Genomic DNA, 15,032 nt, shown 5'->3' with positions numbered 1-15,032 from the left:
TGGTTAGGCCCTATAACTTCATTTTGATTTTTCTGAAGAACTCCAGATTATTAATAGCTATATGAAAAAACATGCTCCAAATCACAGAGTAAAGTAAAGCTACCCTGAGATTTCACGGAACTCAGACTCATCAGATTGGCAAAGTTTTGACAAAAACAAGTCAATGACAGATGCTGAATAGGCTGTTAGGTAATGTGATATATTAATGCACCGGTGGTGGTGCTGTGAACTGATCCAGTCATTCTGGAAAGCAATTTGTAACTATCCTGAAAATGTCATTAAACTCTGTGTGCCCTTTGATAAAGTAATACCACTACTAAGTGTATAAAGAACCATAGAAAAAAGGAGTAATAGGACCTATGCGTACAAGATATATGAGCTCTTTTTATAGGGGAAATGGAAACTATAAAGGGACACTTATTAATTGGGGAATGGCAGAACAAGTGATCTATGAATATGGTGGAATAATACTATGGTGCTATAAGAAATGATGAAGGGGATAATTTCAGAGAAGCTAAGGAATTTGTATATGAACTGTTACAGAACAGAGTGAACAAAATCAGGAAAACAATTTCTGTAATGACAATAACATCATAAAGACAACTTTGAAAAATTTCAGAATTGTTATCAATACATTGACCAACACATTTCAGGACAACATATGACAGAGAAGTGATTAAGGGGCAGGTTGAGACATTTTCAACCTGGCCAACATGGGAATTTGCTTTGCTTAACTATGCCTGTTCGTTACAAAGATTTTGTTTTTCTTTTTCAACGAGGGGAGGGCTAGAGAGGTGGGAAGGAGAGAAAGTAGACTTTTTGTTAATTGAAGAAAAAAAACCCAACCCTGTACATTTAAAAACTTATAATAGACCATTCAGTGTATTTATTAAAAATGACTTGCAGGCCAGCTAGGCAGAACAGTGGATAAAGCACTAGCCCAGGACTCAGGAGGATCTGAATTCAAAATGTACTTCAGATACTTACCATGTGGCCCTGGGCAAGTCACTTAACCTCAGTTGTCCTCCCTCTTCCCCCTCAAAAAAGGGACTTAGCGGGCTGCTGTGCCTTGAGGTCACAAAGAAATATTTGAGACTCATGTTTTTTTGTGGTTTTTTTTTCCCCTTTATGCTTCCATATAGGTTAAGGCAGCCTTTACACGAGGCTACAATAAAGAGGTGCATCTCACACCATATTCACTTCAGGTAACAAAGACATCTAAACATAGTGGAGGACCATCACTGAGTTCAGACTACAGTGACGAATTAAATGAAGATGAATCCCAATCTGATGAAAAGGACCAAGATGGTATTGAAACTGATGCTATGATCAAGGTATTTTAATTTTTGATAAAATAATTATATGCTATAGAACTTGTGATTTCTTTGGTGTAGGATGCCCCTGATGAAGAACTTATCTACAGATCTGCAGATCATTATGGCCTGGGGTACTAAGAAGTCCTCTTTATCACACAGAGGTAGGGCATGAACCCAGGTCTTGATTTTTGAGTCAGCCCTCTCTGTAGTCATCACAGAATTCTGCCTCTCAGCCTGTAATATCCAGCCCCCTCTCCCAGTAGGTAGACGGAGCACAGTGTCCTAAGTGCTTGGAGATACAAATAGCTATTAGGCAGAAGAGCAACATTCTCCTCTTGGCAGTTCTTGCTTCTTTTTTCCTGTTAAGTAAAGGAAGATAATTTTTGGATCTTTTGTTCCTTTTTAGTGTGTTTATGAGAGGGACATGTGATAGTGCATGGGGCAAGGGCTCCACTGACCAGGACCTACCTAGGAAGTGGCAACAGGGCCTTACCACTTGACTCGTGGTGGGGGAGGTGCCCTATACTTTGCAAATTTAAGATTTAAAAAATTTTTTGGAAATGTTTTGTAATTTTCATATATACTGCCTCCTTTTCCCCCATTTGAACCTCAACAGAAAAAAAACCCTAGAGGAATAAACCCCCCCCAGCATTAACATGCCTAATCTAGTAAAGCAAATCCCCTATTGACCATGCTCCCAAATAAAGATAATGATTAAAAGACTGGGAAAGCAAGTTGCTCATGTTCATGCAGACAGAGCAAGAGTCTGGAGGTGGGATTTAGGTTCCAAGTCCAGCATACCGTATGTTGGTCAGCCCTTCATTCTCGCTCTGCCTTCAGGATCCCCCATTCTGAAATGACTTGTTAACCATACCCTACCTGCTAGTCTTCATTTCTTTTCTTGTGCCTCATTCTTAAAACACCTTTTTCATCTTCTTGGTCTGTTACCTTGCTCCAGCCTTCCCTTCCTATTCCTGAACTTAGAATGACTTAGCCAGGTCAAGTACAAATGTATTATTCTCTGTTCTTAACTCCCTTTGGTCTTTTATCCTTTCACTGTTATTAACATTTCTAGAATTAATTTAAATAATGGGTATGGGGGGGAGAGGGCATCCTTGACTTCACAGATAGTGATAGCTCTTGACTTTAGATATAGATGCAGGTATATGATGAGGCAGCTAGAGGTGGCACAGTGGAGAGAATGTTAGACTTAAGAGTCAGAAGACCTAAGTTCAAATACAGCTGCAGGCACTTACTGGCTCTGTGACACTGGACAAATCACTTAACTTCCCTCAACCTCACTTTCCTCAATTAGAAAATGAGAATGATTATATTTGCATTTATCTTTCCTACTTGTGAGAATCGTATGATCTCAGAGGTCATGTGCTTTACAGACCTTCAAGCTCTATATAAACGCTAGCTATATGCTTCTGATTATATTCAAGACAGGACCATTCACATCTTTGTTTCTGAGAATTTTTAATGTATATGAATCTTATAGTTTGGTAAAGGCCTTTTTTTGCTTCTGTTAAAATGATCATGTGGATTCTGTTGTTTATAAAATTATGCTAATTGTTTTCTTAATGTTGTACCATCTATGAATCCAACTTGGTCACAGTGAATTATTTTTAGGAGTCTATTTGCATGGCTTTAAAATTTTTACATTTCTGTAACTGCTCAGAAAATTGATTAGATTTGATTTACCCTGATAATAAGCTTGATTTACAAATTAGAAATTGACTCTCTAAGTCTGATGTGGTAATGCTTATGTACATTTTCTTTTTTCTCAGCAGAAAAGGACAAAGTCTTCAAAGCCAGAAAAAGATACAGAGAACAAAAAAACAAAGGGGAAAAATTCAAAGAAAACATAAGTAAATTGAGTTATCCTCACACTGACCACTCTGTAATAACTGGTGATGATTGGAGCTTCTGGACAAAGCCTTGCGTTGATCAGAACTGGGGTGTGACAGTAATGTTACTGTGTGGTGGTCCATCTCATTATTCAGAGAGATGTGGCAAAACTAGAAGGGTCTGACCAGTCGGCTCGAAATGCTCCTCTTGTAGAGGGTAGTTTGACTGCTTGTTCCTCCACTTTTCAGTGGCAATGTCATTACATCATTGTGCTTCAAAGCTACCGTGTAAAATTCTTACGAGATGTAGGCTTTGGGGTAAGATTTTAGTAGTCAAATATTAACATGTCTAGGTTCATCAGTAACATAGTAACTTTGGAATGGAATGTATTCTAATAGCCTTCATAGGGCCAAGATCTTTTTTTTAAAATTAGTTACTATTATGTGGTGAAATTTTGTAAATAGAACATAATGAAAAAACCACTACCCATTATGTGGGTATTTCTTTTGTATATTGTCAAATATGTCATAAAAATCTGCAATAAAATTACTTTTACATGATAATTTAAAAATCCATTTGTTTCTTGGCTTATAGTTATATTAAGATAGCAATGTTTTAGTATATATTTGATATTCTATTTTGTCTGTAACTTGAAAAAAGTTGAAAATAATGTTTAGTGACATTTATTATGTAAGACATAAGTTTTGTTGGAGTCTCTTCCATGAATGGAATTATGATGCTATATGTTATAAGGTTAGTCAGAAAATGCCAACATTTCTTTACTGTCCTTTTATGAAGGTTTTGATCCTGTCTGACCTTGTAAGATTGGAATATGTATTTATCACATACATATTTAATGGTTATAAGTTTTTATGCACATTCATTTTTAGGTCTTGTTTCCTGTTAAGATTGTAATCTTCAGGACAGGAACTTTTTTGTTTTAATATAGAGTTTTGATATGCTGCTTTTCCTCTCTGATCATACTCTAAACATTTAAACTGCCATCCAAATGGTGTGTCTCTTCCTCTGTTCCATATATCTGTATCTCTAGCTAACCACTATGGTGACATTATCTTTTGAGTGAGTCCAAAGAATAGAACTTAATTCTTTTTGGCCCTCTGGTAATGAGCAGCCTTGTCTTTATCCCTCACCCTGTTGAATCAGCATATTATTCTCCCATAGAGAGAATATTCTCTCTACTGACTGATTATACTTTTTCCATGACTTACCAGGTGTTTATTAAGTTGCTCTGGCTGAAATTTCTTTGTTTTGCAGCCAACATGGTGATAGAAGTCTCAGAACTAGGCTGGTACTCAGATGACAGACATCATCAGGCCCTTATTCAGCTTTTCCAGCTTAAGTAGAACTTCCCCGAGCTTGTTGTCCTTTATGACAATTGGTCTAACCTTTGAAAACAGGGTTACCTCCATGCCACAGTGAGCCATTGGAGTGTATGACAACATCACTGCTGCAAATTACATGTTATGAAATGATTCAGCAATATGAGTCATTTATTTATGATTACTGGTGTTTCGTATCAGGGTTAGAAAGGCTATTGAGCCCAATTAGAAGCTGATTATAAACTGAGGACGTGAATGTAAGGCATGGTCATGTTTTGTATACCTTTGGTCTTCTCTTTTCCCCCCGCAGAAAGGAAAAATCTTCAAAGCCTTCAAACTCAGGAAAAAATATGGAGAACAGTCACCTAAATTGAAATGTCCCTTCCTGCTAACTATTCTTTAATCACTGTACTGATGAGTTATACTTCTCAGACCTGATGGTATGCTTCCCCTTAGAGGCTAGAGAATACAAATAAAGATAAATTTCAAATACCTAATCATCAATTTAATTTTAAAGATATAATTTTCAAGATATAAAAATATCAAAATGTAAATGTTTACAGAACCATAATATAGGAGACAGAATTGAGGAAAAAAAACTTACAAAGTACACCAAGGATAATAAAGAAAATGTGAGAACCATAATATAGGAGACAGAATTGAGGAAAAAAAACTTACAAAGTACACCAAGGATAATAAAGAAAATGTGAGAAGGGCCCTTGAGATGTCATCTTCGTTACTGTTTCCAGGAAAGATTGTCCGAAAGCCTCTTGAGAAACATTTCAGTTACCTGGGAACATGATCGAGCTTCTAATATCTGTTACATCTGAATCCTTAAGTTTTCCACCACATAATTGTGGTGGAAAGAAAAAAGAAAGCAAATGCTATATATGATAGGAAATAAAACTAAACACTTAACAGCCATAATATTATATGTCCTTGCTTCCATTTCTTTCATCTCAGTTGGAGAATGACTATGGTACTATTCTGGTCGCTCAGTGCAAACAACCTGAAGCATGATCCATGTGGAATAGACATTCTACTAGCTGAATCTTTTGTATTCAGGAAAGGGCCAGGTAATATAGGTAGGAAGTCAAAAAGGTACAAATAATTGGTAAAAAGATAGTAGTGAGTAGGATAGGGCTGACCATAAAACTTATTTTTATTAAGAAAGCCAAACATTTCTTGGGGTAACTGCTTCTTGAATAAGGAGGCTTCAAAAAAGTATGATTTTATTTTCTTTAAAAAATAAGAAAAACACTAGTCTGACTATCATTCCTAACTTGTGATAATTCAGTTTGGGCTAGATTCAATTCCTCTAAATTACTTAGGAAGAAAGTATTACTAAACAAGTTAATGTAAAAAAGAGTTTGCAGGGGTTGAGGGAGGACAGATGAGCATGAATCTTCCTCTCCCTCACTTGTTGACAAAAAATGGCCAGTCTCAAAAAAAAAAATCTAGCCTCTCTTTGAAGACCTCCAGTCATGAGAAATTAAGAAATGTAGGACCAAGGAAAGTCACACAATTAGGAAAATATGATATGTATATTTTTGTAGTTGAAATTATTCCTATGAGACAAAACAGGCATATTTCTAACTTGATTTAATGCCACCTAATACATGTAGAATGTTGAGTGTTTAGTTCAGGGACTCTTAACCTTTTTTTGTGTCAGACCCCTCTGGCTGACTGGGAAGCCCATGAAACCTTTCTCAGAATGTTTTTAAATTCATAAAATAAAATACATACACTTACAAAAGAAACCAATTTTATGGAAATACAGTTCATAAGTCATAAAAAGGAAAAAAAGTCCATGGTTCCCATGTTAAGAACCTTTGGCTTAGTTTCTACATTACTTGCTGATAGTAGAATTGGGTTGCTCTATATAAATACCAGCTATACATTCTTCAGCAGTTACTGAACCTTTAACAATAGCATCATTTCCAGGAGTTCTTTGAAGCTGCCAGCCCTAAGGAGTGCATGGGTACTTGTACAAGCCATTTAATTCAGTCAAGTTGTATCTTTCAAGGACCTACTATGTGCAAAGCACTGGGAATAGACATAAAAGAAAATGAAAGTCACTACGCTTGATTGCTTACATTCTACAGATGTTTTCATTTTTTAAATAAGCATGCCATAAAACCATCATCTTAAGCACTAAATACTTCAGAGTTGTAAACAGTTTTAAGGTCGCTTTCATTCAGAATATTTTACCACTCTTCAGGGCCAATCTACAAATCACAAAAGTCAATTTCAATTCAATAAACACTGAAGACCCTACTCTGTGGGTACCATGCCGGGCACCTGCAATATCTCAGTCTTTCAGAATACTTTTTTTTCTTCAAGCCTTCATGTGGCCACTACTATTATGATGTGTTCTTTGACTGTCTCAGGGCTCCCTTCTCAAGTTATCTTTGTGTTTCATGTATGCCCTCAAGAGAATATATGCTCCTTGAAGTCTGGAAGCATGTTTTGTCTTCCTGTCCCCCCACTGTTTAGCACAATGCCTTGCACTTAGCAGGGGCTTAATCAGTGCTTACTGAACTGAATTCATGATCATGAGAGGCAGCAGTGCTGAACTTGGAGTCTGGAGAAATGTGGGTTCAAATCCCACTTCTGAGACTTATAGTTACATGGCCATAGGTAAACCTAACCTTTGGGCCTTAGTGCCCTCATTTGTAAAGTGGGAAAATATGTACTGCTTACCTTATCAGGATCAAATGAATATATAAATATTAAGGTGCTACACAAATGTCAGGTTTATTATTTTTTTTATAAATCCAGTGCTTAAGCACAGTGCTTTACATATATAGCAGGGGCTTAATAAACATTTGTTGAATTAAAGTGATAAAATGAAGAGACTGGTTATCTTGGATGGTTCACAAACTGACTAATGGCAATTCAAAATAAAGAATTCCAAAAACATTTTGAATAATGGCATTACTACTAAAGAGGATAGTCTCTCAAGATGACCATTTTGAAGAACAATTCTCACTGCGAAAGCTGTTGAAAAAAATCTATCATTCTATATAGTTATCACACATCTTCCACCTGAATACTCTTCAGACTTTTCCCATAGTAAGTGTTTCTCTGTTATCTTGGGGCTGTGTGTACTTGATGACTAATTCGGCCATTTGAGTACCTGAAAGTAAAAAAACAAACAAACTGTGCTATATTAAATGGATGAACTTTAACTTCTATTTTAAAAAATTACTAGCAAATTTAAAATATAAATTGAATATTGGATAAAAACGAGTATTGGAAAGGAAAAGAGGGGAACCTTTAGTAAGTCAAAATTTTTGTCATAAAATCTTCCAATTGAGTCAATTTAAATAGTTAAAACATGTCTGTCTTATTACCTGGATAACTTTGAGAATGATTTACACCAACACTGAGATTAGGCCTCCTGTTCCACTTTGGATCCATCCACTGCCCATGATACAAAAAGTGTAACATCCACCTTTCATACAGTTCTGGTGAAGTGCATTCTATTAATATAAATATTTGATGTTTGTGCTCTAAATTATGGCCCTGAACTCTTAGAAAGGAGAACCAGTACTGTGGCATTTACCTGGGTGTATTCATTGCTCCACTTCTTCTCTGGGGTATGGGGCAAAATCTGTTATTTTTTGAAGCTGATCACTGGTTAACCTTTCTGAACACATAGGACATGTGTTTTCTGTAGTCAGCATGCTGAATGGAGGGAAATCAGGGTAGATTAGATCTGTATTATTTTTGGATCTTTTACATTGGGGTGAAAATAACTCATTTTGTGGTTTATGTATCTCTTGGCATCCATTGTTTTTCATTATTTACTAAGGAGGTTAAGAAATGGAAATATTATCATGTTTGTTATATTTTATAAACACAGCTCTTCTTTGAAAAATGTTCTCAAAATGCATGGAAGATTGTTTCGGTTTTTGGGGTCTTAAGGAAAGTAAATATAAGCAGTAGCTTCTACCTATCAATTCACACCCCCAGGATTCGTGATTGATTCAGTTAAAAGCAAATTAAGAGCTACATGCTTTTTACTTACCTCTTAAATTCGGAGTATAAAGCAGGAAAGTCACAATGTGGACATACAGTCCAGTCATCTTTTAACATATGCCGACCCTGGATCCAGTACAATTAAGAGAGAAATTAGCATTTTAAAAAATTAAAGTTTTTTTTTCTTAGTATTCACTATTTAGCATTACTAGAAGCAAGACTCTTTATTCACATTATTGCCAAATAAGTAGCACTGAAGGGATTAAGACAAGTTATTTGTATAGTTCAGTGACAGGAGGGTTTTTTTATTCGGTTGTGTTTTTTTTGCAGGTACAAAAATTCTTAACTAAGTTTATCCTCAATTCATAAAATATTTTTATCTTCCTTGAGACAAAACTTATGGTGTTCTTATGATTTAAAAATAATTGGATATTTTAAGCATTTTTAATAGTGAGTCTTAATATAGTTTATTTATTAAAGATAGCAACAGCCAAGGAGCTACAGGTTAAATGGGAATACTACAGAAAATATAGAAAATAATAAAAAGGATTATTTCAGAAGGCAAAGAGAAATTCTTAACATTTAAAAACATTCAAATAGATCATAAATACAAAGAATGTAATATTTTGAATGAAACTTACAGTGGCAATGCAATATGGAATATTATTTTTGCATCCAGGGCAAAGTAGTTCAGACTCAGGGAGCAGGAATTCACAAAATGGACATGGTGTTGAAGCCTCTTCTATTTCTGATGTGTCAGGTCTCCTGTGAGGAAGAATCATACATCATTTACAAAGGCATGCCCCTATTTATTCTGAAATTAGAATAGCAGAACCAAGGCACCAGTATGCATATAACCTCAGCTTTGAGATCATAGATACTGGAGTTGAGAATTACGCACCATTTCTGTTTATTTTTCTCATACAAAACAAATGACATTTTGTAGTTTGGTTTTTCTTTTTAGGACACTGGATAATAGTGGGCTCCTTCTATTAGTAAGAATATATCACATCTGCCTCTGAGGCTACTCCTTTATAAATTATGAGAGGGTCTAGAAATTGCCCATTTGGTGCTCACTGGTGTAACACATTCTTATTCTGAGAGTGGCTCACTAATCAAAGAACAAAGTTTCTGTCATTCATTTCTTTCCATTTATTAATGATCCTGCTATATTTTAAAACTGATTTTTGATATACAAATCCACTAACATACACCACTCACCTCACCATTGCTTCAATTTTCTTTTTATATTTAATATCTATTTTATTGCGATACTCGGGTCTCATCAACATAGCAGCAAAACTGAAAGCAGAGTTTTTCAGGCCTGCTCTGTGACACTCTATCACTGTAGAAGTCAAGATAGGTACAATATCTGTAACACAAATAGCAGAGAAAAATAGTAACATATCACTGACAATGTAAAAACAGGCCAGACTTTCTAAATATAGGGAAAGACTAATCAATAAACATTCTCACAATGGATAATGGTCAAAAGAAATGAATAATTCTTAAAAGACACATAAATTGTTCGTAATCACATGAATCACACAAACCAATGAGTAGCTAGAAGGGGGATCCTATTGATACTCTATTAACCTAAAACCCCTCATTTATATAGAGTCTGAGAGAAGTAAAGTTTGCAGAGGTAGGCCTATCTAAGATAGAACTATCCAAGTCAGGGGTGGGGAACCATGGTGTTGAGACTATGTGGCCTTCTAGGTCCTCAAGGGTGGCCCTTTGACTGACTCCAAACTTTGATTTGGTCTGTGAAGTTTGGAGTCAGTTAAATGGTCACACTTGAAGACCTAGAGGGCCACATGTGGCCTTGAGGCAAGAGGCTCACCTCTGGCTAAATTTACACGGATCATCTAACAACTTATAAAAATCATAGAAATACAAATTAAAATAACTCCAAGGTTACACTTAGAGGAATGCAATTCAGTATTGGCAGGGCTTTATAAAACATACTATCAAGTTATTGGTGGAGCTGTGAATTAGTACAGTATGATATATTGGAGGGCAATCTGCAAAAATCCAATCCGCATTATAAAAGTGATTATACCCTTTGGTTCTATTATTATAAGAATGTTATTAAAAGGGGGAAAAAATCTTCCAAGTCATAACTTTTATTTGTAATAGTAAATTATTTCTTGTAAATCAAAGATGTCAAAGAAGTGCCTGCAAAACTAAGTGCAGTCAAATCAGATTAAAATATAATTTGGAAATATTTAGCAATAAAAATACAATAGAACACAATGTTAAAATATGGTTTTCAAAGTCAATATGTGCATGTCAGGAACCTTATTTTTGGTTTAGTGGCCCTGTTTTTATTTGACACTCTAGAAAAGTTTTAGTTCCTTGTGAATTGTAGATGTATAAATATACACACACATATACATATATATTTATATACACACATGTAAAACACATGTAATATTTACATATACATTTTTAAATCAGAAATGTTTACTATAAAGATTCCCCAATCCTCCCAATCCCTATTTTGGATACTTTTTTTAATTGTGCAAAGTTCCTTTTAATATAATCAAATTCATTATTTTAGTTCCATCAATTTCTTCCCTTTCCCTCCATAGATATAACTTTTCTTCTTCCAACCTGTATAAACATAGAATTTGGCAAATGGCTGAATAAACTGGTGTATTCATATAATGGTATATGATATGTCCTAAAAATGACGAATACAAAGAAATACAGAAAGACATTAGAGATGTAGGATCAAGAATTAGAAATGTATATTCACTGGCTACAGTTATATTCAAAAAGAATGACATAAACCAAATTAAGTACACAAATAGGGAAGAGATCACAAGTGACTTCAGATCAAATGTATTTTGTTGAAGCTTATTTTTAAAACCAAAATGCAAACCATTATGATTTAATTTGCTTATGATTTAATTTGCTTATGATTTAATTTGCAATTTCATTTCTCATTCTATTTGACTGTCAGCATTTCCTGAGATTATCATCTAATAAAAAAGTTATTTTGAAAAATAAACATATCAGCATGATATGATTTCACCTATCAAAACTAATCCAATTTTACAGACTACAACAAGTCAGGGTGAAGTTAAAGGCTTTTTACAAGGGAATGGGGGAGGCTGTCAACCATCCTGTTCTTTAATCATAACATTCCCTTTGAGATCAGGTGAAGTAGGTTTATGTGATGACCAGAGATGAGAAAATGGCACTGAAATGCTAATGACATGCCATCTGTTTCTGTTATCTCTTTTATCCCTGTTCTTTAATTCCTCTGGACTGTACCCTTTCCACTGCTGGGCTCATCCTGGAACTTCCCCCAGAGCTTGGGCCTTCTTGTCCTGGAACAGCCTACTACCACAGCCCACTTATTGTGGGCTAGCCCTCTACAAGGCCCACTCCCCTTCTCCTTTTTGTAGAAGGGCCCAGGCTTGTCTGCTTCCATTTTCCTTCATGCCCAGTTCCTGAATTTTTCTGAACTTCAAAACCAAGCCCCCACTGAGTACCTTTACCTCCTCCATTCCCTAAACCCCTTTCAGCTTCCTTTTGTGTGCTGTCTTCCTTGTTGGAAACATTAAGAAAACTCCTTGAGAGCAGAGACTGTCATTCCTTTTGTTTGTACTTGTATCCTGCTGGACTTCTTATTACAGTGTCAGGCCCAGAGTCAGCACTTAATAACACCCCTTTCCTTTTTTTTCTCCCTCCTTTAATCCCCTCCTTCCTTCCTTCCTATCACATACACAGCTTTAAAAAAAATTGTTTCTAGAAAGATCCGATTTCTGTATTTATTTTTAACTTGAGTATATGTAGTTTTGATCTATTATGCTATTAAAAAAAACCCAAACAAGTTCAAGGGATTTGTTAACTTTTCGCAACTGAAGATGACAGTAAAGTCCTAGTGCCTCTTAGGTACAAGAGCAATGAAAACTGACACTTGAACAGATCTTGTGATGGGGCTGTCAAGTATATCTTGATTAGGTTTATCACAGATTATTTTCATAAGTGAAAAAGGAGGTCTTTGTAGACAGCACTTACGTGATGGGAATTTGCTAATGTTGTTGGCCACACGAATAAGCATTCGTGCTCCTTTCATGTGATCTCCGCTTTTGACATGAACCTGAAAGAAATGATACGATTTACTCTATGGTAGACACCGATATGTGTGTGTGTGTGTGTGTGTGTGTGTGTGTGTGTGTGTGTGTGTATACATCTCTACACCCACACCCCTCTGGATGAGTGGTCATGAGGCAAGCACACCACAATAACTACCAGAACTCCATTACTGATTCCCATTCTCCAGGAGATAACCACTATTACCTGGAAAACACAAAGACGTGATTTCACGAGAGCAGCGACAGTGCCTCACGTGGGCATCACAGCTTTCAGAGTGAGTGCATTCCCACTCTTCTCTGCCGACCCTCACTGTGACCCCGAGTGCTAGGCAGGGTGGGTGTTAGAGGTGAGAACAACGCAAGGAGAGAGGTCTGATGTTACTGCTATCACTAGCACTTGCTGAGGTTTGAGTCAGCTAGACTAAGGTGATAGAAAGGTATGCCTGTTTCAAAGGAATAGGTTTCCTAAAAGGGACACTAGGATAATACTATATATTAAAAAGGGATGCCTTGTGTGAGGAAATCCATGCTGAAATTTCACAGATGGATGAAAAGGAGTGATGCTGCAGCTGGAGTATAATGCAGACCACCCAGCCACACGGAGGAAACAGACTGAGTTCTGGAAGCAGAGGGAGGATGTAGTTATGCTAATGGATTTTACCTATTTAGCCATCTATTGGAACTTTCTACTAAAACGGGAGCAGCGGATAAGGTTCTTTTAGAACTTGCAGATATCATCGTTAAGCCACCGTAAGTGATCTCTGAGAAACCATGTAGAATGGGAAAAGTGCAACAGATAGGAAACAGCTCAGCTTTTGAAAAGGCCAGTGAGGCAGGATTTTCAAACTATAGGGCAGGGAGCTTCAATTCTTGGCAAAATATGAGAACATATTATTAAAAATATGGTTTGTGAACACTTAGAAAGGAAAACTGTGACCACTACAAACCAGCATAAGTTCATTAGGAACTTATTATTCCAGGGACAGAGGCAGGATGAGTGAAAGCAGTAGTCATTCAATCGTTATCTCAGACAGAGCAAAAGCTATCCTAATGAAAAGAGAGAAACAGGGAAACTACATTCTGCCAAAAGGTACCATCAGCAGTGGATTAACATCAATATTAAATCAGCACCAAATGTCATAGCATTTAAATTTTGAAAAGAAAAGATGAATGAGTGAGAAGAAAGAGAGAGCAAAACTATGCTACTGGGAGGACCACAATTTAACCCTCTTAGACTGAGATAAATTAATCAAAAAATAAACAAGAAAGAAGTTAAAGCCCCAAATAGAATTTTAGAAAAGATAGATATAGTAGATCTCTAGACAATAATGAATGGTAATAGAAATAAATATACCTATTTCTCAGCAGTGCATTGTACTTCCATAACTAATTATTATTAGGGCATAAAAACCTCACAAAAATGCAGAAAAACAGAAATATTAAATGCACCTTTTTGCCAACAATAATGTAATAAATATTACATTCAATAAAGGGTCTTTGAAGTAAAGATTAAAAATTAATTGGAAACTAAATAATAATCCTACAGAATGTATGGGTCAAACAAGACCTCATAGAAACAACAAATAATTTCATTAAAGATAATCACAAGAATGAGACCACGTTAAAAAAAAACTGTGGGATAAAGCAGCACTGAGGGGAAAATGTATCTTTAAACTTATAAATAAGAGGGAAAAAGGAAGATCTATTGGATTAATTTAAAAGCTAGAAAACTAAGAAATTAAGAACCACCAATAAAACAGCAAAGCAAAAATCCTGAAAATCAGAGATTAATAAAATTGAAAGTAAAAAACCTGTTGAATTAATAAATAAAACTAGGAGCTGTTTAAAAAAAACAAATAAACTAGATTAGCCATTAGGAAATTTAAATCTTTTTCTTAATTACATGTAAAAACAATTTTTAACATTCATTTTAATAAATTTTGGGTTCAAAACTCTCTCCCTCCTTCCTTCCCTTTTTTGTCCTTGAGAAGGCAACAAATTAATTACTGAATTTGATTTAAAAAAAGAAAGTCAAATTACCAGTAGCTAGGGATGAGAGAAGAATTCAGTCAAATGAGATAGGTTCAAAGGAGGTAAAACGGACAACCTGATTATATAAAATTAAAACGGTTTTACATAAATGCATAATTTTGATTACATAAAATTTAAGTTTTTTCCATAAATAAAACCAATGTGGCAAAAATTAGAAGAAAAGCAGGAAATTGGGTAGAAAATCCTTGCAGCAAGTTTCTCTGATAAAGATTTCATTTCTAAGATTATCATGAAACTGAATCAAATGTAAAGAATAAGAGCTATTCCCTAATTGATAGATTGTCAAAGTACATAAATAGTTTGCAGAGAAAGAAATCCAAGCTATTAATAGCCATATGAAAAAATGCTCTAAATCACTAATATAGAAATGCAAACTAAAA

General features: G+C 35.4%; 2 protein-coding genes across 12 annotated transcripts in view; one reads left to right on the top strand and one right to left on the bottom strand.

Moving 5' to 3' along the window:
• RFC1 (replication factor C subunit 1) overlaps window positions 1–3,730 on the top strand; it is a 97,031-nt gene extending 93,301 nt beyond the window's left edge. For 6 of the 9 annotated variants that reach the window (XM_072620507.1, XM_072620504.1, XM_072620509.1 and 3 more), the window contains 2 exons: window positions 1,143–1,334; window positions 3,107–3,730. In XM_072620507.1, coding sequence (XP_072476608.1) covers window positions 1,143–1,334; window positions 3,107–3,187 — 273 coding nt within the window. In that variant the 3' untranslated portion in view covers window positions 3,188–3,730. Of the gene's footprint in view, window positions 1–1,142; window positions 1,335–1,394; window positions 1,478–3,106 lie in introns of all 9 variants that reach the window. The other 3 variants (XR_011969551.1, XR_011969552.1, XM_072620506.1) reach the window with 3 other exon arrangements.
• Window positions 3,731–7,239: 3,509 nt separating this feature from the next.
• LOC140511435 (WD repeat-containing protein 19) overlaps window positions 7,240–15,032 on the bottom strand; it is an 88,538-nt gene continuing 80,745 nt past the window's right edge. For all 3 annotated transcript variants that reach the window (XM_072620500.1, XM_072620501.1, XM_072620502.1), the window contains 6 exons: window positions 12,524–12,605; window positions 9,713–9,863; window positions 9,133–9,256; window positions 8,541–8,617; window positions 8,076–8,197; window positions 7,240–7,646 (listed from right to left, as the gene is read on the bottom strand). In XM_072620500.1, coding sequence (XP_072476601.1) covers window positions 8,086–8,197; window positions 8,541–8,617; window positions 9,133–9,256; window positions 9,713–9,863; window positions 12,524–12,605 — 546 coding nt within the window. In that variant the 3' untranslated portion in view covers window positions 7,240–7,646; window positions 8,076–8,085. The remainder of the gene's footprint in view (window positions 7,647–8,075; window positions 8,198–8,540; window positions 8,618–9,132; window positions 9,257–9,712; window positions 9,864–12,523; window positions 12,606–15,032) is intronic.

This window comes from Notamacropus eugenii, chromosome 6 (assembly GCF_028372415.1).
Source record: "Notamacropus eugenii isolate mMacEug1 chromosome 6, mMacEug1.pri_v2, whole genome shotgun sequence".
NCBI classification, from domain to species: domain Eukaryota; kingdom Metazoa; phylum Chordata; class Mammalia; order Diprotodontia; family Macropodidae; genus Notamacropus; species Notamacropus eugenii.
This window is presented reverse-complemented; position numbering and strand designations above follow the sequence as displayed.